The sequence below is a fragment of the Globicephala melas genome, chromosome 19 (genome assembly GCF_963455315.2).
Source record: "Globicephala melas chromosome 19, mGloMel1.2, whole genome shotgun sequence".
Lineage (NCBI taxonomy): Eukaryota > Metazoa > Chordata > Mammalia > Artiodactyla > Delphinidae > Globicephala > Globicephala melas.
The window spans coordinates 28,536,392-28,562,318 of NC_083332.1; the positions used below are offsets into that span (position 1 = coordinate 28,536,392).

Consider the following 25,927-nt stretch of genomic DNA (forward strand, 5'->3'; position numbering starts at 1 on the left):
GGCTCCTTGGTTACCCATCTTATAAGGACCAGGAATTTTAAAAATGGGCTCCTAGGATCTGCAGTTGCAACTCTCCTTCTTTTACTCCTTTCCTTGGTTTGTGTTCTCTTTCCTTTGTTTCCTACCTTCTAGGAGCTAAAAACAAACATGGTAAAACATACGGTGGATGGATGGATGGATGGATGGATAGCAGAAAGAAGCTTCACCCTCCAGAAACTCACATTAGAATGGGAAGCCAGGTGCAGACATAATTGTTGTAGTCTGTATATAGGCAAAGGGATCAGGGCGTTAAATGCAGGGCTGGAGAAGCCCAAGGAGGGAGAATCAGGGAGGGCTTCTCAGAGAAGGCACCCCCTGAGCTGGGGCCTGAAGACCGAGAAGAAGGGAAGGGTGTTCAAGCAGAAGGCTCAGCAGGGGTACATGCGTCCCGGAAGCCAAGACAAGAACGACCCAGAAGAATGAAGCAAGAAGGTGCTCACCCCTCTCCAGCCTGACCGCCCTCTTCTCTGTTCTCTGGACTCCCCAAATCTGTCCGTGCCTCTGAGCCTTTGCACTGGCTGTTCCCTTTCCTGGAAGCTCCCCCGGCTCTTCCCTGCACTGGCTCTTTCTCAACCTTTAGGACTCAGTTGAAACGCCAGCCTTCCTTGACCACCTGATCTGATTTTTCACCCCCAACACCCCCTCCTCCTTGCCCCGACACACATGCACACAGACACGCTTCACTTTCTGTCCCAAAGCAGTGTTTTACTGTCTTCAAAATCCCACAGTCTGAAACGACCTCGTTCACGTATTTCCTGACTTATTGTCAGTGTCTCCCGTAGACCATCGGCTCTGTGAGAACAGGGACCTTGTGTACCGGTTCACAGCTGCAGCCCAGGCCCCCGCAATGGCACCTAGAATAGGTACTCAGTAAATGTTCGTGAAACGAAAATGGAACGAGGGAAAGGGTCAAAGCAAATGTTCACAAAGGCTAAGAAGGAGGGGTGCCCCTGGAGCTCAGACCATGCCCCTGGCTCACAGACACCTCCCCCTGGCTGGGTACCAGGATTCCTCCCGGCAGGGCCCAGCTTGCCCCATCGGAAGGGCTCCAGGTTGCTAGTTAGAATACCTAGCTTTGCTTTTAATCAATTGTAATCATTTAGCTGGCAGCGGCGTGATTAGGCGCACACAGCAAACAGCGTGAGCTAATCCTTTAAACGCGCCTGCTCAACGCCAGGCTGGCCGCTTTGCCGCTGCAGGCCGGCTCCGGACGCGCTTCCTGCGGCCCCTTGCTTTGTCGATGAGGGAGTCTAGATTCCAGGGCACGGGGCAGGCCCGCTGCTCCCCGCGCCCAGCCCAGCCCCGTCACAGAGGTCTGCAGGATGCCAAACGTTCCACCACCAAGAGACCTTTCTCTGGCTCAGCCTCCTGTGACAGCACCCGGCAAAGCTGCCGTAGGTGGGAAGGTGGCAGCGCCAGGAAGCGTGAGGTCTTCTGAGCTTCCTGTCTCCACGACTGGACCCCATCCTTCCTCTCCCCAAGCCTGACCTGAGCTGAACTGACCCCCTTGCTCCTTGCAAGAAAAGTTGCAGGTTCCTGGCCTCAAGCTCCAGCCTTACGAACACGGCTACAGGCCTGGCTCCGCACAACGGTCCCCAGGGCGCTTCTGCCTGGGTCCACCCGCAAGGAGTTTCTTTTGCATCCCCCGTTACCGCTATTTGTGCTACCAGCTTGGCCCAACTACTAAAATCGTTTCCGGTTCCCCTGACACAGGCTTTTTATAGTTCAGCACCGCAGGTCTCATTTAAATCTATTAGCTCGTAATAATGGCAATTCATTTAAACTTTGGAGGGTTTCTGTTTGCCTTGGTGGCAAAGACAATTTGGCTTTGCATGTGGCTCTGCCATTTGCAGGTGACCCTGGGCAAATCACTCAACCTCTGAGAGCCTCAGTTTCCATATCTGTAAATGGGAATAAGAGTGCCTACTTCACGGGATTGTGTTGAGGCAATCCACACAAAATGCTTAAGACAGGACCTGGCCCACACTAGGGATCCACCCAGGGTGGTGGCCGTTATAGCTACTTCTTGTCCAGTTTCAGGAGGAGCCTGTCCGCCTGTCACAGGCCAGCCACGTATGGCTGGGAATCGGTGTGCCCCCTCATGGCTTCCCTCAGCGATAATGAAGAATGGGATGCAGTGAGGCTGTTGGGAAGGAGAGAAGGCGATGCCATCCCTGCCAGTGTCTGTGGACACAGAGGTGTCCACGGGGATTCAAAGACAGCTGGGCTGGGCAGGCAGAGCCATTCCCTCCCCTCAGGTCAGCTAACCCCTGGCAAGGGGCCCACAGGGCCCTGGGCCTTCATCTGCTGAGGCCTGAGGCTGGAAATGCAAGGCCAACAGCCCTGACATTTTCGCGGTCTGTGGCTTACAGGGTTGTCTCACATCCCCAACCAAATCTGCATACCTCCCTCCACCGAGCCCGGGCACAGCTAAGGAAAACGGGGTCCAGAGAAAAGGCCTGGGACAAAGGTGCTTGGAAACATGTAGAAAGAGGGACTTCAAGTCCCAGCCTCTGGCCCCCACTCCATGCCCTTTCCCCCTTGCCTCACTGCTCTGTACCCAGCACCTCCCATGCCCCATTGGGGGCCTCCAGTGCCCATGGCCTTGAGACTTGGCTGGGTGCCACAGAAGGAAGGATTTAGAATCTCACTTTGTTCCAACTCAGGCCAGAAATCATGAAATCACAGCAAACCCCAAATGGAGGGGACCCTAAAAAGTCTTCTGATCTTAAAATGGCTAATGCTAGTAATATACTACTACTAATGAAAACAACAATGCTAATAATAATAATAGTAAACGATAATAAAAACAGGCAGGTGTTAGTAATAGCCAAGTTCTTCCTACGTGCCACCCACTGTGCCAAGGGTCTTATGACACGACCACGAGGTAGGAACTATTAATACTCCATTTTACAGGTAAAGAAACTGAGACCCACAGCTGATGAATGATGGAGCAAGGCTTCAAATGCAGAGCCGTTCTCACAGACTGTGCTTGCAGCCTCTCCCTCTGCAGCATTTCAGACAAGGGCTCTGTTTGCACACCCCTACCGACAGGGACTTCACCACCTTCCACTTCTTCCACGTGGAGACAGTTTTCCCACGTAGTGGCTATCTGTGGTGTCTACCAGCCATGCTCCCCTTCCCCTGACGGTTGGCATTGAGTGGCCCCACCTAGGGCCACAGCTCACTGGAGCAGGTCTGGACAGCTGACCTGAGTGCAACCATCAGATTCCCACTCCAGGGACCTAGAACCTGTCGCCTGCACACCGACTGTTACCCACAGTCACCATTTCTGGGCGAGCTGGGTGTTGCTGCCGGCTACTTGTGTAACGACATCCCCACACTAAAGACACACCTGTTGAAATACCCAGGTGTGTCTGTCTCAGCAGAAACGACAGGAGCTGCGGTGGCGCTGGCCACCTTCCTCCTCGTATAGAGCAGCCCAGAGAGTCAGGCTGCAGAGAGAGAACACGACACGAGCCAGAAAGGGGCAGAGGCAGAAGGTCCCTGCCTTGACAAAGAGCACTTGGTTCCTGGGAACTGGACAGCTGAAAACTCGACACTTCCTGCTCCTGGCACCCAAAGCCACGCCTGTGTCCCTACAAGTTAAATCCCATCTTGCTTGAGCTATAACCCCAGAGAGCGATGCCTGAGTCTGACTGTCAGAGAAGAAAATCCACGTCCCGAGTCTCCGCCCACTACCGGAAGCCTGGGGGCCACTGGAAGCACGCTGAGGACCCCCTCACCCCAGCAGAGCTTAAAACACTTGAAGGGCTTCCCTGGTGGCTCAGTAGTTAAGAAGCCGCCTGCCAATGCAGGGGACACGGGTTCGAACACGTGTGGGACACGGCTTCCCTCCAGGAAGATCCCACATGTCGTGGAGCAACTAAGCCCGTGCGCCACAACTACTGAGCCTGCGCGCTAGAGCCCGTGAGCCACAACTACTGAACCCACGTGCCACAACTAGTGAAGCCCACGCACCTGGACCCCCTGCTCCACAACAAGAGAAGGCACCGCAATGAGAAGCCCGTGCACCGCAACTAAGAGCAGCCCCTGCTCGTCGCAACTAGAGAAACCCGTGCGCAGCAACGAAGACCCAACACAGCCAAAAATAAATAAATAAAATAAATAATTTTTAAAAAAACAAACACTTGAAGACGACTGTCCCCACGCTCCCCCGGCAATCCAGCCAAGTCTTCTCCTGGTGAACTAGCCCCCTGAAAGCTCCGTGAAACCAAGCTGCATGCCCGGAGCCTAGCACCCTGCCTGGGCTGAGTGGGGTGTCTATGTCTTTGTGTGTGCATTTGTGTGTGTGTTTAGACGAATCTTGTTCAGGCTTCCCTATTTCTTCTCCCTACCCCCAGCCCCTGGCAATTACTGGTCTGTTTTCTATTCCAGTAGTTTTGCCTTTTTCCAGAACATCATGTACATAGAACCACACGGTATGGAGCCTTTTGAGCCTGGCTCCTTTCACTTGCCCTTTACCATTCACGCATGTTGTTGTCTGTATGAGCAGTTGCATTTTATTGCCAAGTAGTAGTCCATGGTACGAATGTAAATACATCTGTCTGTTCATTTACCAGGGAAGGGACCACTGGGGGGGGCGGTTTCCAGTTTGGGGCCATTATAAATAAAGCTCTACCATCATTCACACAGAGGTTTCTGGATGAGCGTGTTTTCAGTTCTCTGGAATAAACACCCAGCAGTAGGATTGCTATGTCATAGGTTAACTGTATGTTTAACGTTGTAAGAAACTCAAAAACTATTTTGCCCCACGGCTGTACCATTTTTGCATTTCCCCAGCAACGCAGGAGAGTTCCAACTGAACCTCCATGCCCTGGCTGGCACTCATCGGTTTTTTGCTTTTGTTTTAGTCATTCTACTAGGTGTATAATGGCATTACGTCATGGTTTTCATTTGCTCTTCCCTAATTACTAACGATGCTGAACATCTATATGTCTTCTTTGGTGAAGTGTTGAAATTTTTTGTTCCTTTTTTTTAGTTGATTTCCCCTCTCATTATCAAGTTTTGAGAGTTAAAAAAAAATATGCTCCGGATACAAGTCCTTTATCAAATATGTGATTTGCAAATATCTGCTCCCTGCCTGGGACTTTTCATTCTCTTAACAGTCAGTGTCTCTCAATTTGGGTTCAAGACATAAATCAGATAATATGTCTTCCCATTGTGATGCGCGGTTCCCCATCACAATGGGGACAAAATCCAAAGAGCTTTGCTGTCCTATGAACCTTGCCATGACCTTGCCTCCACCCACCGGCCCCCTTCACACCCCCCACCCACTCACTGTGCTTCAGCCAATTGTCACCTTCTGTTGTTCCAGCAACACACCTGGCTTGCACTGGCCACAGGGCCTTTGCACTCACGCCTCTCTTCCACACACTCTCTCCCTCTCACCTTCCAGACCTCAGCTCAAACGCCACCTCCTCAGAAAGGCCCTCCCTGACCACACTCACCAAGCTGTAACCAACCTCGCTCCCATTATGCTCTAGCCTATTACCTGGTTTGATTTTCTTCATGTCATTGACCACTACTGGAAAGTGTCTATCAATCCCTCCAGAATGTAGGCCCTATGGGTGTTTCTCTGTCTCGCTCACCACTGTCTTGTCAGTTCCTAGATCTAGTGTCTGTACATAATGGGCCCTCTATCTACATGCTTTGAACAAATAAAGAGCAACTTGAATTCCCTCTCATGCACCTAATCAATGAATGTGCCCTGGTTTGTCCAAAGTTCTTTAAGTTAATCTCAGTCTCTGGGCTGAGAGACTGGGCAGAGCCAGGTAAACTCAGAATCAAACAGGACCTGCACCTCCCTCTTTCTGACAACTCCTATTAATGCATCTTAAGAGAACACTCCCTTTGGAGGCACGCATATCACTCTGACACAGACCAAGCCTTCCAGAGCCCAATCCTACCTCTATTACCTCTACATCCACAGCAGGAAGTCAGCTCCTACAGTGAGAGCAATCTTAAATTTCACATCTTCTCAAGACCTCTCAGCCCAGAGTCACTTGTGCCTACAAACGTTAGCTGCCCTGAGTCTCCCCACTGGACCTACAGGACATACAAACCGGAGAGCCACTCAAGGCCCCAGCAAGGGCCAGGCCCTGTCTCCTGTTGCACCCCCCAAGCCCCCACATGTCACTCTAGGGAAATAACCCACTCGTCTGCCAGCCCCAGCTTCACCGTAATGACGATGAAATTTTCAAGGCCCGAAAAACCCTTCTCTCAAAAAACCAGAAAATTGTTCCTCAAGTTACTTAACGAAAGCCATTATTTGCATAGATTTGGCATTGCTACAATACTTCCATATTTAAATGGTCTGTAATTAAAATCATTAATTGCAGAAAATAGTGACTCGTTAAGGCTATAATTTAGTGAGGTTCTTGGCCTCTGAGGATCTGCCTTAAAGGTTGATGGGGTGACCCAGGGAATCATCAGCTCACACACACCATTCTGGTGTCTGGGACGTCTGCAGGCCCAGGTGCGTGCAGCCGAAGCAAGATCTGGCTTGAAACCACAGCTACCTACACCTGTGCATCACGAGCTAGGCCTCTGGCCCAGGGATGCTGACGAAGCTTGAAAAAGGCAGGACTGGGAAGTTTCTCTGGGCAAAACCTCAAAGCCAACAAGGAGAGCAGTCATCCCTCTCTTGGCATCCAGGACAATGTGGGGGGACCAGAGGGCTGAGCGAGCCCGAAGTTGAAGTGAATCATAGCTTATATGAGCTCGTGCGTTTAAAAGCGGCCTGCCATGTCGGGCTATAAAAAGCTTCAGTTGTCTGGGGACTTGGAGCCCATTTTGGTAGCTAGGTCAGGCTGGTAAGGCAGGTGGAGACAGGGTGAAGGGTGCATAGCCCGTGCACGAGCAAGGCTTCCTGGACAGATGCCCATCAGGGCTGGAACCAGTCCCCTTGGTCAAATGAGAGGGCAGTTAGCTGTTCCCTCACAGGCCTCGGCACAGAGGTTCACACTCAGTTTGTGGATCGATGGGGAGACAGCAGTGGGCCCTGGGTGCGGGCACTACCTTGCTGGTGGTCATTTCGTAGCAGAACCCCCTCTCTGGGCCTGGGTCCATAATCCTGTCCCACACTGAGATGGAATGAACGTTGTGTGAGAGGTACAGGACTTACAGGAACTCAGAGGGGCTGCCCGAAGAGTGAAAAGAAATGGGCTTTCCAGCCATCCACCTGGTGCAGTTCAAGGTCAGAGGCCAGGCCTGTCCGCTCTGTCTGCCTGGCCCAGGCCCGGGACCAGCCCATGGGAACAGGACCCTGACTGTCGGATGGTGAATCCCTCCTGTGCCCTCTGTGGGCCTGTTTTCACTTCCTCTGGGTGAAGTTGTCAGCAGCCGTGCAGACAGGATGGGTCCAGGCCTGGCTGAGCACATGGGCTATAGCGCAGTGAAGCGGGCTACCCTGCAACAGGCATGGCTACACCCCTTCAGTCCCAGAAGAGGGCCACCACTGCTGCCCTCCAGCGACATTATGACTCTGCTGTGGCTGCAGCCCTAAAACACGCAGCTGAATGCAGCATCAGCACCTGCATGGGGGTGCAGGCAAGGTGTACGGGGTGGGCGGACACACCTGGTGGGCCATAGTGTGTGCTAGTCCTTGGGGGTGGGGCTGTGAGGAACGCCAGCTCTCCTCTCCTTCCAGTCATTGGGGGATTCCCTCCCTCGCCCCTGTGACATTGGGCATGGCCACCTGAAGGGCTCTGGCCAAGACAACGTGGGAGCGAGATGTGGGTCGCTTCCCAGTGAAGCTTTGAGAGCGGTCTGCGATCGTCACCCCCTCCCTTCCCTGCTTCGGTGACCACGCAAACATGAGAGGAGATGAACCCGCCATCGGCCCAGGTCACTGACTGTCGTGAGCAGAGTTCCTCCCCAGCCACCTGATACGTAACACAGCAACAGATAAGTCCTTGTTACCTGAAGACAGGGCTAAAGGATGTTTGTTCCCGCAGCAGAACCTAACCCGCATCCCAGCTGAAAACAGTGTTATTCTCATTGTGTGATATTCCGGCGTGTCTGTGTGTACGTGTGGTACTTCTGTGGATGCCTGAGTGTTACTTCTTTGGGGGTGTGGTGTTATGCTGTGTGTGTGTGGTGGTACTCTGAAAATGATGTCTCTGTGTGTATGCATAGGGACTGTGTGTGTGGAACTTTCCTTTGTGTGTGCAGTGTGTGTTTGATGGTGTGTGTGTGTGGTATTTCTGTGACAGCATGTCACCTCTCCAGTGTTAAAAGAGTTTCTTGCAAAAACCAGTGCGTGAGAAGGTGGTTTCACCTGCACACAGATCTGGGTCCCCAAAAACCAGTAACAGGTGGGAAGGGGCCCGTGGGATGCCGAGGGGAGTGGGCTACAGGAGCCCTGGGAAGCCCACCACAGCCGCTTCCTTTCCCAAGGACCCTCTCAGCTACTGCAGGCCCTGGATGGGGGGCTGAGGAAGCTGTAGGGCTGTGGTGCCCCATCTGAGGGCCACATCAGCCTCAGGACCACTGGCAAGTATCCCTTCCTCTGAGTTGGGGCCCAACCGGTATCCATTGCTCTCACTTTTCTAGCTTTCCTGGGCATGTTGGAGGTTCCAAGATCCCAGATCCAGCTTCCGGCCACACGCGGCCCCAGGACTCAGCCATGCAAGCCACACGGGCCACCAGCCATAGATCCAAAGTTCAGTGGAACATCATCATGTAATACCAGTGGGGAAATGAAATCCCTGAGAGGGGAAGGGACTTGCAACAGAAACAGCACAAATGTTAACCGTTCCGACTCTGGCTCCAGGCTCAGCTGCTATGGTCCAGCTCTCCTGAGAACGCTGGACCAGTGAGGCCAGGAGGCCATACCCCATACCAGCCAGCCAGGAGGGCAGCCACTGGCTCCAGACCCACAAGCACAAGTCCAGGGCCTGTTGCTTTTGCGGCTGGGGTGGTGCTGAGTACAAGATCCCAGCATCATGGATTCACCCCAAGACCCTCAGTGCCAATGGGAGCCCCAGAGAGCCCCAGGAGGGGTGTGTGCAGCGGACAAGGGCACTCACCTGCAGCTCGGTCTGGAAGAAGAACTTCTGTGGGCACTGCGAGCAGTCGTAGATCTTGTCCTCCTGTCCGTGCACAGCAAAGATGTGCTGCTGCAACTTGTTGGCCTGGACGAAAACTGGACATGGACATGGACATGGCCATCAGGGGGCCAGACACTGGGGACACGGGCCCGGCCAACCGGAGCAGCTGCTCCACACTACTCCCACGTAGGGATCACCCAGGCATGGACATGGTGGCCAAACAATGGGCTACTGGAAACACTGTTGGCGCACGCTAGAGAGGGCTCAAGCCAGTGAAGTTGAACTCTGCCACTTATAGGCTGTGCAACACTGGACAAGTCACTTAACCTCTCTGGGCTTCATTTCCTGAAAATTGAGGATCACTAAAGTATGTAGTTCACTGGGTGGCTGGGAGGATCAAATGGGTTAATACTTGCAAAACGCTTAAAAGATGGCCTGGCACATAATTAGCCCAATGAATGTCATCGTCTTCATCATCGCCGTTTGCCAGATACCTTCCAAATGTGGGCTCCTTGAATACACACAGGCCTGTAAGGCGGGCACTGCTATTATCCCCATTTTATAGAAGAGAAAACTGAGGCACTGAGAACGTTGTGACTTGTCCCAGGTCTCACTCTGCAGGTGGCAGAGCTGAGATTTGATTTAAATAAGCTCAGCACAGTGTCTAGTACAGGAAGGCACTCAATTAACAGGAATCACTCATCTTGCTGAGATTGTCAGCATCCTCGGATCTCCACACAGGGGCCCCCGTGTCCTGGATGGGCAGACCTGGCAACTGAGGCCCCTTGGTGCCAGCCCCCGACCCAGCTCACAGAGTGGGATGGTAACAGATGGGTGGGGGCTCCTGAGGTGGAGGGATTGAGAGGGAAGAGGCACCAGTGTGTGCCAAGACTCCTGGGAACCCCAGAGGGGTGTGAGCGTGCGGGGACTCCCCCCGCTGCGGAGCCCCTTCCTCGGGCCTGTCGCAGAGCAGGTCACAGCCCCAGCCTCCCGGTGGCTGTATCCTCCATGTGGTCCGGACCCTGGGTGCACACAGGAGGTGGCCCTGAAACAGCTGTGTGTCTGGGAGGTGAGCACTTCAGAGATCCCCTCCTGCCAGGAGCCCTCCCCAGGGTGGGCTTCCCGCCGTGGCAGACGACAGATGTCAGGGAGAGGCAGGGGAAGGCCAGCCTCCCCCACGCACACCGGCTGCCATCTGGGCAGCAGGAGGGGGGCCGGCAGAGCCCCTGAGACTCGCCTCAGGCCGGGACAGCCACTCGCCTGGGCCAGCAGCCAGTCTGGGGGCTGGGGACTTGGCCGGCAGAGCTGCCCTTGACCCCTCCAGCCTGGAGCACGGATGAAGCAGGGGCTGGGACAGGCCAGGGAGGAGGGGGAGACAGGAGGTGTGCGAAGGGGGAACCCCACTGGTGCTGGACAGAGCTCAGAGACGAGCCTGGGGCCCGTGAAGGGCCAACTGCAAGGAAGGGCAAGGCTGGGTGGGAAAAAGCGTGGTAGCAGTTGAGTGCAGGGGTGGGAGGAGGGCTAGGAACACACACTGCCGAAGAGGAGAGAGCAGACAGCGAAGACGGGAAGGGCTGGGGTCAGCTCTGTGTGGAGGCAGGCGGAGCAATAGGGCTGCAGATCCCTTGGGGCTTCCCCGTGAGCTCCGGGGCCACGTTGGGCCAGATGCTGAGGGCCAGGGATTGAAGCGGCCGGGCCCCCGGGTCCCTTCCCTCTCCCCACGTGCTCCCCGCCGGGCACACTTACCTGTGAAGCACACAGGACACTTGAAGGTGCCGCCCATGCCCTCGAAGCTGTGCTCGATGAGGTGACAGAGGAGCTTGGCCGGGGAGTCGAACATCTGGTTGCACAGCTTACACTCATGGTTGATGCCTTCCTCTGCAAGGAGAGCCACGGCCAGTCAGCAACCCTGCACACCGTGTCCTCCTGCAGGAGTCCACATGCCCCCAGTACACCCCAGGCCAGCTCTCCCTGACCCCCAGAACCAGGGCTGGGGAGGGGCTGTGGATGCCCAGACCCATCCCAGCTCTAGATGGTCCAGCTCCCGGAAGGCTAACAGACCCCAGGGGGCGCCAGCCCCAGATATCTGGCTCTTGAATGTGTCATTTGCTGTGATTTCTCCTGCTGGTCTAGCAACAAGGCAAGTAGCTTGAATCCTAGACTGTATCATAGAGGAGAGGGGCCCAGGATGCGGTCCGCATGGGAAAGGGAGTCCAAGCAAAATTTTAAAAAATCCAATAGACCATTTATCGAGCATGTACTGTGTGCCAGGCGGGGATTCTGTGGGGAGCTAAGCAGGTAATGCTCTTGCCCCCATTCTAGTGGTGGGGAGACAGATAATAAGGACAATCAACACATAAGCGTCAGGAGGTGACGAGGTAACACAGGGAGCTCTTGAGGGCAGAGTCGAGGGCAAGGCCCTGAGGTGGGCCCACGCGGGGCCATCTGGATGGCAGTGAGGGGGCAGTGCCTGATGGTTGGGGGGCCAGGGACAGCATGGGACAGTGGGGACCCAGGGATGCACTTCGCAAAGAGCCTTGCCGGCCACTAGAGGGCTTGGGGATTTTACTCTAAGAGGGATGGGCAGCCCCTGGAAGATACTGCAAAAAACAATAAAGTGCTCTTTTAAAAATTTGTAAACAGACGGTCTACCCAGTGCTCACGGACAGTGGAAAGACACCCTTTGCTGCTTCCAGATCAGAACACAGCTCCATCTCCCCACCTGGGGGCTGCTATGACCCTAAACCCTCACTCAAAGGTGCCCAGAGAAGAGAGGGTGACCTGAGCGCCAGCTTCCCAACAGCAGAGCTGAGGTCTGGTGCCCTGACACAGGACCAGCAGGGCAGAGTTCAAATCCTGGCTTCTTCTTCAAGCCATGTGGCCTGGGCAACAGTTCACTTTCAGTAGAGTCCCTGCTTCACAGGGCTGTGAGAGAATGAAAGGGGCCATACCAGTGACCAGTGTGGCCCACTGGTCAGTAGCGGTGACGGAGAATCGCCCCAGCTTGAGTGTCACATCACCCAGGGTTGGAACCTGACTCTGCTACTTACTGCATGATCTTGGGCAAGTTATGTAACCTCTCTGTGCCTCGGTTTCCTCTTTTCTTAAATACTCAATAATAGCTTCCTTAACACTACACACCTACGAGAATGGCCAAAATCCAGAACACAGACAATACCAAATGCTGGCAAGGATGTGGAGCAACAGAACTCCCATTCACTGTTGGTGAGAATGCAAACTAACACAGCCACTCTGCAAGACTGTTTGACAGCTTCTTAGAGAACTAAACATACTCGGGCTTCCCTGGTGGCGCAGTGGTTGAGAGTCCGCCTGCCGATGCAGGGGACGCAGGTTCGTGCCCCGGTCTGGGAAGATCCCACATGCCGCGGAGCGGCTGGGCCCGTGAGCCACGGCCACTGAGCCTGCGTGTCCGGAGCCTGTGCTCCGCAACGGGAGAGGCCACAACAGTGAGAGGCCCACGTACCGCAAAAAAAAAACAAAACAAAACAAAAAAAAACTAAACATACTCTTACCATATGATCCAGCAATCTCACTCCTTGGTATTTACCAAAAGGAGTTGAGAACTTATGTCCACACAAAAGCTTGTGCGTGGACGTTTATAGTAGCTTTATTTAAAATTGCCAAACCTTGGAAGCAACCAAGATATCCTTCAGTAGACGAGTGGACACATAAACTGTGATACATTCAGACAATGGAATATTATTCAGTGCTTAAAAAAAAGACATTGGGGCTTCCCTGGTGGCGCAGTGGTTGAGAATCTGCCTGCTAATGCAGGGGACACGGGTTCGAGCCCTGGTCTGGGAGGATCCCACATGCCGCGGAGCAACTAGGCCCGTGAGCCATGGCCGCTGAGCCAGCGCGTCTGGAGCCTGTGCTCCGCAACAAGAGAGGCCGCGACAGTGAGAGGCCCGTGCACCGTGATGAAGAGTGGCCCCCGCTTGCCGCAACTAGAGAAAGCCCTCGCACAGAAACGAAGACCCAACACAGCAAAAATAAATAAATAAATTAAAAAAAAAAAAAGACATTGAGGAACCTTAAATGCATATTACTAAGTGAAACAAGCCAATCTGAAAAACACTACATATTGTATGATTCCAACTATTCTGGAAGAACTATGCGGACAATAAAAAGCTCAGTGGTTACTGGGGCTGGGTAGGGAATGAATAGCAGAGCACAGAGGAATTTTAGGACATGATACCACTATGTATGATATTATGCTAATAGGTACATATCATTATACACGTGTCCAATCCCACAGAACGTACACCAAGAGTGAGCCCCAAGGAAAACTGTGGACTTCAGGTGACTACGATGCTTCACTTTAGGTTCATCTTCACAAAAAAAATGTACCATCATGGTGAGTAATGTTGAAAATGTGGGAGGCTATGCACGTGTGGGGCAAGGGATCGAAGGAAAGTGTGTATCTTCCTCTCGATTTTACTGTAAACCTAAAACTGCTTTTTAAAAAGCCTTTGAAGAACAGGCTTTAAAACAACGTCAATCCCGGGACTTCCATGGTGGTCCAGGGGTAAAGAATCTGCCTTCCAATGAAGAGGATGCGGGTTGGATCCCTGGTCGGGGAACTAAGATCCCACATGCCACGGGGCAACTACTGAGCCCGCGCGCCTCAACTAGAGAGCCCATGTGCTGCAACAAAAGATCCCGCACGCCTCAGTGAAGATCCCACGTGCCACAACCAAGACCTGAAACAGCCAGAGAAATAAAGAAAATAAATATTTAAAAAAGCCAATCCCCCCCCCCATCAAATAGCCTTCCTCTTATAGTTGATGTGAGAATTAAATGAGTTAATACTCCTTTAATACATGAAAAGGGGTTATGACCAGCCCCTGGCACACAACAAGCACTCAATAGGTGTTTGTTGCCAAGCGTGCCAGTATCGGGGAGAGTATTATCTGGGACAGCCAAGGACACAGGCTCCCCTTCGGGCTCCCCCAGGGAACCAGCCTCACCAAAGGTGCCAGGTGCTCCGATTAGCCCTCAAAGGCAAGAATTAGGTAGCAGAGGGGCTCTGCCAGTGGCAAAACACAAACACAGATGGGCTGAGGCTCCTGGCGAGTCCCTGGGTCCCCAGGCCCTGGCAGGGGCTGGCAGGGACAGCAGGCATCCCCCTGGCCCAGCCTTCCCCCACCCCCACCCCCGCCCGGCACCCCACCGCAGAGGCGCAAACACACACGTGCGTGTGCAGGTGGGCCTGCCCCACATAGCCCACTGGCTGGAATCTTCCGGGTGTTTGTCACGCCCCTGGAGCCCCGGCAACTAGGCCACATGCACCCGACAGAGATTCAAGCTGATCTTCCATTTATACTGGCGAAAAAGGAATTCATTGACAAGTTTTGGGACACAGGGCAGGCTCAGCACGCTCGCCTCACAGGCCCCAACGCACGTCCTCCACTTCCCTCGGGGAGGCTCTCATCATAATTAGAGATGGCCTCCAGTGTGGGGGGACTGCCTCAGAAGACCCCCCCCCACAACACATGCCCTGCTCACCCCCTCCCCCGCCCAAACAGTGCTTCGCAGAGCCTGGCACAGAGTAAGGAATGAGTGAATGAATGAATGAATGAATGAGAGAGATATCACCCTTATATATGTCCTCCCTGTTAGGATGTGGACATCTCCTGCACATTAATGAGGCAGAGGGTATGTGAAAATGATGACTGTACAGAGGTTTCTATTTTAGTTAACTGAAGTTTAAGTTTATAACAAATTGACTCTCAGAATTAACCCTGCTTGCTGGGAAAGCCACGTTTCTAGGAGAGAAAAAATGGGTTCAGAGGATTAGACCACTTGCTGAGGTAACACAACCAGCTGGGGGTGGTACTCTGAACAAGACACAAAGCCCTCCCTATCCTTACGCATCCTACCTGCACACCACCTCCAGGCAGCCTCCCCGACTATGCCAGCTTGCGTGGCTGCCCCTGGCTGGGCACAGTGACCCTGGATTCATCTAACCATATCCCATGAGTCTTCCTGATCCTGGCAACTAGGCTATAGGCACAGATAATGTCCTCTCCTCTGGTCCCCAAAGCATGAGGCTCCACCTGGGCCCACAGGAGGGGCTCAGGAAATACTCATGGAGAAGAGATGCCCTGGCCGGTCTCTCTCCCTCTGCCCAGCCAGAGCGGGTTCCCTGGGCTTGAGATGGCAAAGGAGGATTTACTCTCTCTGCCGAGTGAGGGCCTTTATCCACTTGGCTGTGAATGGAGACGTGCCCATCTGATACACAAACAGGGAGAGGACAAAGAACGCTCCTGCAACTTATAAATCGGAGAAATCACGTCTGACAGTCACTTTCCGTCCTCCGAGCGCTGAGCAATTCATCAGCTGGTCCCCCCGATTCACAGACGCAGCTACACCCTGTACCCATGTTCATAAACACGTGCACAGTCAGGCGGACTAGAGTTGCAAGCCGGTTCCGGGGCCGAAACAGCTGCCATTTAAGCAAATCACAGCCCCAAACCGGTGCCCATGTGAGGTTCCGGGATAATTAGATCAAGAGCCCGATAGACAACTATCTGGTCCCTTTCCTCACTCCCCACCTAACGTGTTTAAGAGTCAAACCTGGGAGACAGGAGAGGGAAAATAAAACAAGCAAAAAAGTAAAAGTGGGTGAAAAATAATAAAGCCTGAGGGCTTCCCATAGACCTGGGAACCTCTCCCACTTGAAGGCAGACCTTCTGATTTGCAAATCTTCTTCCTGAAGGACGAGGCCCTCTCCCCACCGGTGGGGGCTAGAGGGGCTCCCTGGGGGGCCCATTATGTGCACCTCTGCCTATAAAACCATCCAAAAAAACAGTGGGGAGGGGTGGCAGGGGCTGCCCCAGTTAGTGTGCAAACACTCCTTTGCGTGCCCGTGACCCAGTACCAGCCAGCCCGTGGCTATCGAGAGAACTCACTGTCACCATCACTCTCACCCCACCGGCGCTGACAACCTTTCATTCCATCCCAAGTCGCAGGGTCTGAAGACAGCAGCACCCTCGGAGAGTAACTTTCCTGAATTATATAAGATCACACAGGCTCGGCGACACCTTGCAGCAGAATGACAAAGCTGTCTGGGAGTCCACAGGCCCCTTCGCCCCGGCGTGGGGCTGGAGGATTTTGTGAGTGAAGAGGCACAATCGCTTCCTCTTCTTTCTGTTCTTTTTTTTTTTTTTTCTTTATAGCACATGACAGGCGTCCATAAGAGAGACCCACGCAACTCAAGTGAATTATGCAGCCCCGCTCATCTGTAAAGTGAAATGCAGATTTCACCCGCTTGCTGTGCCGGAGCGTGCCTCCCAGTCCCCATAAGTCAGGGCTGGCACGCGGAGTCTATTGATTTATTATGATTTTTTAAAAATAAAAATAAATAAAAACCCAAACTGCCAAACAAACAACCCGACAAGCATGAAAATCCCAGAGTCCCTCTCTCTCTTTTATTTTTTTCCTCTGCTCAGGAATAATAAGTGTTAATTTTACACTTCATTTCTCAAAAAAATAATAGGATGTGCTTTTGCTTAAAACCAAGTCAGCCTGCTGGAACCTTTCAGGCTGAAACTGTGTCAGCCCAAAAGGGGAGCAGAGGGCTTTGTGGAAGAGCATCGTGCCGAGATGATAGCTCCCTGTAATGTCCTCGGTACCGACTTTTGTCTCCAAAAGCATTTGATCCCTGGCAGACACATACTTATTTCCATACAGGTCTTGGGGGAAGCCAGGAGGAGAGAAAGCTGATTATCAGAATCCTGAAGGTGAAGCTCAGGTGGGCCCCACTGATGTCAAAGGCAGGCCTGGGCACACACTCCGAGGCCATAATTTGCTGCCTGGGAGGGAGGGGCAGCAGGCTGCAGTGGGGAGGGGACAGGGCATTGTTCTTGCACTCTAATGCACTGAGCATGACCCGCTCCCACCACAGCCGTGGGCCCTGCCCGGCCCTTCTCTAAGCAGGGACCCCACTGGGAAAAGCTGCCCCTGAGAGCGGTATCGTTCATGCCTATACCCCTCTAGGAGAGAACCAGTGACGGCCACCTGTGGAGACAGGGGACATGATTAGCTACCTCCATTCAGGAAGCAGCAATTAAGGACACAAAAGTTAGAACCAGAGACACCTGGGTTTGAATTCCATTCCATCACCCACTCGCTGTGTGTACTTGGATAAGTTCGTTAACCTCTCTGAGCTTTAGCTGCTTCTGCTAGAAAATGGGAAGCATCATCACAGGGTTTTGTAAGGTAGCCAAGCAGGCTTCTTCTGCCACAGGACGACTGCCCTCACTGAGACACCCTTCCTCCAGATCAACTCTTCATCCCCCTCCCCTCACTTCATCCAGGTGTCTGCTCAGATGATGTCACCACCGAGGCCTACCCAGACACCCCCCGGCAAAGACAGCACACACACCCCATCCTTTCTAGAGCCTTACCCACCTTGAACTTCCTTGAGAATGCTCACTGCCAGCTGGCATAGTACAGAGATGATTGTTTATTTTAACTCTCTGACTCTCTTTTTCACACGTACACAGAGAACACACACACACAGAAAGAATAATATAAGCTCCACGAGGGCTATTTTGCTCATTACTATGTCACCAGTGCCTGGAACAGGGCCTGGCACAAAGTAGGTGCTCAGTAAATAGGGAATGAACGATTTGTGTAAAGCACTTAATACAATGCTTGGAACATGGGGAGGAGATACTGGTAAATGCCAGTTACCAGACATCAGTGGTCCCCCCGAAACTTTTAGGACTGAGGGCTTATAAAAAGCTGTTGTTGCCTTCAGGAACTTGCTGTTTGGATCCTCACAAGATGGCCTGGTCCAGGAGTGCAGGCACCAAGGGGCTCCCTCAACTGACAGAAGAGGAAAAGAAGCTTAGAGGGCAGAGCCCCTACCAGGGAGGGGGCAGAGTGAGGCGGGGGTGGGGTGTATGCTGGTCACCACAAGCAGCCCTCTCTGGCTTTAGAAAATACCAGAAAGGCCACAGGACTTGAGACCTGGGACCTAGCAAGCCACCCTCTGCTCCTCAATCACCCAAAAACCTCTGGCAAGAAGGAGGACAGTCAGACCCACCCTCCACGTTTCCATGTCTGAGCCAGGTGGGCCCCCCTGCCAGCACCAGCGCCAACTACAGGTGGCAGGAGTGCTGGGGACTTTTCCCAGGTGAGGGGAGGTGGCAGTGCCCACAGTGACACAGCCTGGGCCAGCCCCCGGCTGCAGCGTTGTCCCTGCAACAGCATCTCTGCAAACGGAGGGAGCTGAAGAGGGGTGCACAGGCTGCCTGGCCGAGCTGAAATCCTCTGTCACCAGCTCGGGTAACGAACTTCACCAGACTTCAATTCCATAGTACCAGGGGCTGAGCCCACGGCCCACCCCAAGGGTCAGGTCAACTAAAGGCCCCTGCGGTCCAGGGGCCCAGGCTCAGTCACACGCAGGGCACATGGCGATAAGGAAGAAGAGGCAAATGAGAAGGCAAGAGGAGGACCCTGGGAGAGGACCTCTCTGACGCCACGCCAGTAAATAACCAACCGCAAACAGACAGGTAATAGAGACAAGGGCCGATGGGGACCTCCGTCCTTTGTTCTCTATGAAGAACAAAGACCTCTGGGCAGAAGAGACGAGGGCAGGCAGATAATAATACCTGGGCAGCCAGATCAGCTTGTTTATCTATTGATCTGTCATTAAATACCACAGGAAACGAACCCAGGCAAGCCAGGAGGAAAGGGGAGGGATGACATTTGGGCTGGGGTTGACGAGGGGCAAAGGAGGAAACAGGGTCTGAGGCGGGCTCCTTCACCAGCGGCCAGGCGGAAATCAGGGAGCCTGGAAGCGGGGGCAAGGGCTGATCTTGGGATCCCCAACCCGGTAGGCCCCAGCCTCCCTCCAGCATCTACATCCCTGCTGGGCAAGGTGTGGTCTCTGGCCTCACCTGGGAGCTGGTCAGAAATGCAGAACCTCAGGCCCCATCCTAGACCCACAGAAGGAGAATCTGCATTTTAAAAGTGCTCCAAGGATCTGGGTGTGCATTCAAGTTTAGGGAGCACTGAGCTCTATAAAAGGGCTTCTGGGGACGCTGATCTCACTAGAACCCTGTTGTGATGAAGCTGTACCTTCGCCAGGACTGTATGTCTCGGATGTCTAAAAAGGAGTCCACTTTTCCACAGCTGCTTTTGGTCCACACTTTACAGAAGGCTGAGAAATCCTCGACAATGGGAAACACTTTCCTGTTATCATGACCGGGATGAAAATGGTGAGGGTGTCTTTGGAGGGGAGACTCTGCAGTGGGCAGCTAACACTCCCCCAGGCCACCTCAGCATCCCCACGGCCCCAGACCCCCAGTGCCAGGGTTCTCGGGGTGCCCAGGGCCTCCCATCGCTCAAGAATACCCAACCATTGCTTGAAGGCACGCCCCACCACCGCTGCCCCCATTTGGGGCCCCCATTTTCTTAATTGATCCTGGAGGATGGGCTGTGCCTCCCTCCTCCCCTCAGAGGCGCCTTCCCAGACCTCTCTGGCCAGGAGGGACCCATCTCATGGTCCCCCATGCTTCAGAAAGGCTTATAAATGAGCTCTGGCAGCCTGAACTGGGGCCCCACAGGGGACCTGGGGCCTCTTCAAAACAGAGCCCTGACAATTAGGCAGCCTGAGTTTTGAAAGGCTTGGGATTGATGGCGTGGACAGTAAAAATATCACCTGGGGAGCTGGGTGTAGTCCTCTGAGGGTTGCCTGAGGTCAGTTGCCATGGCGACGGAGAATGAGCTCAACCTTGTAACTGACCCTTATCTTTTTTTGATCTGTGGGCCACTTGGGGCCAAGGCTTGAAATCAACTGGAAAATAATCCGGTCACATATCAGAAAGAAAACTATTTATACTTATTTATCCAGGTACCCACCAACGTCCGCCTTGGACAAGGATGCCAACGCCCCAATAAACTGACACGGCATGTCCACGCGGAGGCTACCAGTTGGCAGGAAAAGGGGAGGCTGAATTCCCCATCTCGGCAGAACGTAGCTCTATCCCCGTGCTGGCAGGCATAGGCAGGTGGAAAGGGTTACCCTCCCCAACGTCTCACGTCATTCTAGCCAGAAGCGCTGGGCCCTCTTGCCATCCGGTAAAAGTCCACCAGAGGAGTGGGGCTCTGAGATTTCTACTCTCGTCTGGTACTCGGGCGTTGTTTCAGCCTGGCTAGATCACTAGGCTGTCTAGCTGTATTCCAGGGTCGGAAGAGGCGTGTTCCCAGCCTTGAGGCGGGACAGGGATGTCAAGTAGATGTGCCTCGCTCTCTGCACCTGGGGGAATTGTTGACGTGGGGTTTGGGGCAACAGGCTGAGGGGACAACTACAGGCCCTTCTTCCTGCACACACACCCCCGAGGGCCTGGCCGGATCAGCCGCCCGTGCACCCACTCCAGGGTTCCCGTGGCAAGACGGCCATCTGGCCAGGGCCCGTCTCCAGCACGCTGCTATCCTAAGTTACAAATGCTCGCTCACTCTCTCCTCCGAAACTCAAATCAGAAGACTCCAGATGGTTCCATTGACCGACTGCTCCCAAGAGCCATGTCAGATGGATCTTAGCTAGGGGTCAGTTAAGCCTGAGCATGATTCCGGGTAAATTTCCCTTGAGATTTCCCATCACAGCAAACAGGACAGTTCAACTGCCTGCCTCTCTCCCACCCTTGTTTCATCAAGATGATCTTCTTTTGGGAGTGGGGGGAAAAACACGCCTGTGAACTAGGCAGCTCGGAAGATATTCCTGGCTCCCCTCAGACCTGCAGGGTGACTGGGCTGAGCACTTTCCCTCCAGGCCTCAGTCTCCTCATCTGTGAAATGGGGAGAAAGTCGCCTCCCTCCCAGGGCTGCTATGAAGAGTGAGTGAAAAGGAGGATTACAGCACCACCGCCAGTGCTACTATCGCTGCTTTGGTTCTTTCCCACATGATTGGACCCTGAAACTCCACACCCAGGGTCTTGTAACACAAGCCCTCTGCGGGAGTCACCAGGGCAGTTGAATCCACCTTCAGTAAACATTTCAAGAGCCCTTAGCACCCGGCACATTGCAGGTATGCAATCTATGTTACATCCACCCACAAAATACCTCTGGGTCCATTTTCCTTGTCTCTATCCTCTTCCGCCTCCACACCCCTCCTCATATTTGCAAGGGCAAAAGCTGTGTCCAGATTTCAAACCCTTTTGCTCAGCTCTGGCTCACTGCAGCTCCCTGCTTCTGACCACAGGAGTTCACTCCATCTCCCCTCAGATGCTCCTGCGACCAGACGAGGACACGACTCAGGTTCATGTGTTCCCCCACCCCCTGGGAATGGTCAGCCCTTCTTCATAGCTGGGCCCATGCACAGAGCTCCCTAAGGGCCCCAGTGCTCTAAGAATCTCCAACAGAGGCTGGCCCCGCTGGACCGGGTCCTCGATGGAGGGAGGCTCCTTCTGGTGCTAGGATCTGCTTCCGTGCTGCCAGGGAACCCAGCCCTGGATGGTTAATGAGAAAACACACGATCTTTGCAGACAGCTCTGCTTACAGACTTCTTTGGCAAAAGAAAAGTCAACCAGGCCCTGGACAGGTCCTCCAAGAGATGGGAGGTGCCGATCTCAGCTACTTTAAGGAAAGAGAGCGAAATAAATGAGTAAATGATCAAATCAACCACAGACAGATTGGTGGGCCTTCAATGAGAACTTGAGGGAGAGAGAACTCTTGGAGTTCTAAAGAATCCAAACTTCTAGAACTTGAGACTCTGGGGGCTTGAAACATCCTACTGATGAAGACATTCCATGGCTCTCCTCACACACCGGCCCCCCCAACTGCAAAAGACAAAGACGCTCAGAAAATAAAGATTCTGCTACATCCCCTGGGGACCCACTTCTTAACACGCCAAACAACTACTGATGTATATCCCTGATCATCAGACTCAAGTTTTCCACAACAGGCAACAGCTTAAAAATCCATCACGCTAATAATCCTCAGATTAATGGCCTCTAATAACATACAATTAACGGGACAGGCAGGCTGCAAAACTCTTACTGTCACCGACCCTGCCAGGGACACATGAATTACCGCTGCTTCAACTACAAGGGCTGTCTCTGCGGCTGACATCTTTTTTTCCCCTACCAAGATCATTTTGTAAAATGAGCACCAGCAATGCAACAAAAACCCAGACAGCTACCCACATGCACACAAACACAGGGCACCCATGCGGGAGGCTGGTAGCACCACTTTTTTTTTTTAAGTTTTCCATCCAGGTAGACACAGAATTGTCCCTGCAGCTCCTAATACTTAAAGCAAGAAGACCTACTGCTCAGCCTGGAAACTGCAATTCACCATGAAAAAAGTGACAAGACTAGAAAATAATAACTGACTGCTATTGCAAAGTTTTCAAAAGTATGCATCTGCTGGATGTGAACTGTCCAATATGGTCATTACTCAAGGGGCTATTTAAATCTAAATTAATTAAATAAAATTAAAACTTCAGTTCTGCACTTCAAGTGTGCAACAGCAATGCGGTTAGCGGCTACCGAGTGGGATGCCGTAGAAGGTTTTCATCCTGGCAGAAAGTTCTATTGGCCAGCGCTGTGCACATTGCAAGCGAGGCAAGGGCAGGGGCTCTCCCCCGTCTTGTTCGACACCATAATCCCAGAACCGACAACAGCGTGTGGCACACAGCCGGCGCTAGATACTTATTGAGTTGTGGTATGTGTGTTTCCCAAATGTTGTAAAGAACGCCTCATCCGTTTTGCCTGTTAGTGTTTATTACAACTGCTCTGCGTGGGAAATGCTCAGATGTGAACTTCTCTGACCTTCAACTTAAACCTCTACCCTGATAATTATGTGGTCGCTTTCCCCGGGGCAGAGAAGAACACAGTGGATGCAGGAAACTTCGAGAGTCACAAGGTTTCTCTGAAGGGCACAACCCAGATAAATGGGTAACTCTGACCCATAGGTTGTGAGGTGGGTCACTAACTAGGGGTCACTAGCTCGTCAGGGGCCCACCTGGCACCCCACCGCTGAGCAACCCGCGTCTTCCACTCCCTGCATCATCCCGAGAAACGGCAGAATGTCAGCAGACAGAGGACACCTATGGGCGGTCAAGGCTAAGAGAGAGAATGACCGATGCAGGGAATTCCCACCTGCACACTGGCTCAGCCCCACTGCTCGGGAAGGAAGTGTCTGCTCGAAATTGTAAGGCTTACCAGTGGTGTGCGGTTCCCCGGTTCTGCTTCTGCACGTTACATCTCAAAGCACCAGGTTTTTTCTGTGACCCGAGTAAAATGAAAACTGGGCATTCAAAGGCCACATGGAATAAATGAATACATTCAAATCAACAATACATCCTTCACATCGTCACATGATCCCCATCATAATACCCACACTGAGCTGCCCTGGGGGAGCAGTCCTGTCTTCAGTTCGGCTGAGGGGCCCCAGGAGCTGGCAAAGCTCGGCGTTGCAGCCCGGCCCTCTAAGGCGTTTCCTTAGACGGAATTTTCCTCTGGTCCGCTCTCCCCGCGCCCCCTCCTCGACCATCAGCACCAAACTAACACCTTGCTGACGGCAAGCACAGCGCTCCTGCCTTTCTTTCTTTCTCCAACAGACCCAGACGGAGGCCTGCCGGATCCCCCAGGCTCACTTCTGACATTAACGTGGGTTTCTTCACCTCCCAGAGCCGAGCTCTCCCACACAGCTACCTGGGATGCTTTGGGGCCAGCACCCAGAGACCAGGTGGGGCTCTGCCATCTCTAGGCAGCTCAGGTGCCATAGCCCAGCTCCCAGAGGCCGGCCAGTCCGCCTCTGCCCACAGCCAGCTCTGTCCACACCCGGTCGCGCCTTCACCCGCCTACAGGGTCCCGAAGCCTGAGATCTGCTCCCATCCCACCCACCACCCCTAGCCCGAGGGGGCAGTTAACTGACAGCACCTGACAGCCCCTACCCCCGGAAGAACAGGGGACACGGGCAGCCTGTGCAGGAGGAGGAAGCAGACGAACTGCTGAGAGGTTGGGGGGTGGGGGTGGAGGCCACCCCCATGCAGCCCTCCACCCTCCACGCTGGCCCAGCACGCGGAACAGCTGCCATTAGCTGTGATGAGAGGCAGGCAGCTCGAGGCCCACGCACCGCGGCAGGAAAATGTCCCTCTGTACAGCTCTGGCTGGCATCTCGCCTTTTTGCTTCTTGGAAAAGACAGCTTCATAGACGCTCTCGGGAAAAAAGCACATCAACGTCTGGCCATTCACCCTTTGCTCTCCGCCCTCCTGGCCCGGCTCACCATGCCTGCCCGTCTCTCCCCGCTCAGTCCATCCGAGCACAATGACTGGATAATCCTCCCCAGGCTCGACGGCCGTCATTTCACTCCCCTCCTCAAGAACCTTCAGTGGCTCCCTTTCTCCTAGTGAAATCTCAACAGCCCAGGCCCAACTAACCACACCCTATTTCCAGCCACACCCACACCCCCTGCCACACTGGTCTCCTCGCTCTCAGGACCTTGCTCACTCCTGACTCTGCACCTTGATACAAACAGTTCTCCGTGCTTTGCCTCTGTCCTTCCAACCACGACGTTCCAAGAGAAAGTCCTACACAGGCATTCGAGTCTCCGGTTCCACTTGCACCAAAAGCGGTCTTTCGGGCTTCCCCGCTGGCGCAGTGGTTAGGAATCCGCCTGCCAATGCAGGGGACACGAGTTCGTGCCCTGGTCCGAGAAGATCCCACATGCCGTGGAGCAACTAAGCCCGTGCGCCACAACTACTGAGCCTGTGCTCTAGAGCCTTCAAGCCACAGCTACTGAAGCCCGCGTGCCTAGAGCCCGTGCTCCGCAACAACAGAAGCCACCGCAATGAGAACCCGCACACAGCAACGAAGACCCAATGCAGCCATAAATAAATAAATAAATAAATTTATTTACTTATTAAAAAAAAAAAGGTGGGGGGGGGGTCTTTCCAAAAATTCGTCCCTTTGCTTAAGCTAACTTGACTTGCTGTCACCTGCAACCCAAACAGTCCTGGCTAATAAATTCCCTGAAGACAAAAAGAGCATTTTTTTTTTTTTACTTGTCTGGTGTTTCTAATCGGGCCAGACAAACATGAGGTGCTCAATTAATGCTAATACTTTGGTTGTTCAGTAGATTCGTACCCCCCGTCCTCATGGCTCTGGACTCTTCCCTGGAGCATGCAGCCTGGGGGTTCCCGTACTCAATGCTGTCCCAGACGTAGGAGCTCAGACACACGGCTCTGTGTCCACAGACACCCTCTACGTGCCTAGGATCGAGTCCCGATAGCATGCGGATGGTGACAGAGCAGGACCCAGTCTGCCCTACAACCCTACCCTCACCCCAAGAAACGTGCTGTTCTCGGGGCTGGACACAGCCCCTCACTTGCTCACTCGGTGCACTCAGCCAGCACAGCACGTGGAGAGAAGTGTAGGTTCAGAGCCAGTGTTCGAATGCCCCTGCTGCCTCCTACTAGCTGTTGGGTGTTGGATGAGTGATCAAATCTCCCTGAGCCACAGTCGCCCCAAATGTGGAATGAGAACCGGCACAGGACCGACCTCATCGGGCTGTTGTCAGGGTGAATGGCCTCAGAGCACCAGTGCTGTTATTATTATCACCACCATCACTGTTGTTGACCGTGTCAGGTCTGGGTGAGGCCCTGGGGTAACAGGTCAATGAGACACTATCCGTGACCCCCAAGCTGCTCAGGGGTGAGGAGCTTGGGAGGCCAGATGAAGGGACCTGGCGTGTGTGACAATGCAGTCACCCAGAAACCCTGAAAATACCCCAGATTGGGCCCTTAAGGACCCCTGGGGTGGGGGGTGGAGCTCTA

The 25,927-nt window shown here is 53.5% G+C and overlaps 1 protein-coding gene across 1 annotated transcript in view; it reads right to left on the minus strand.

The window, feature by feature from the left end:
• ZNF423 (zinc finger protein 423) overlaps positions 1 to 25,927 on the minus strand; it is a 328,741-nt gene that overhangs the window by 20,159 nt on the left and 282,655 nt on the right. The window contains exons 6-7 of the mRNA XM_030833038.2: positions 10,860 to 10,991; positions 9,093 to 9,208 (exon numbers count right to left, since the gene is read on the minus strand). Coding sequence (XP_030688898.2) covers positions 9,093 to 9,208; positions 10,860 to 10,991 — 248 coding nt within the window. The remainder of the gene's footprint in view (positions 1 to 9,092; positions 9,209 to 10,859; positions 10,992 to 25,927) is intronic.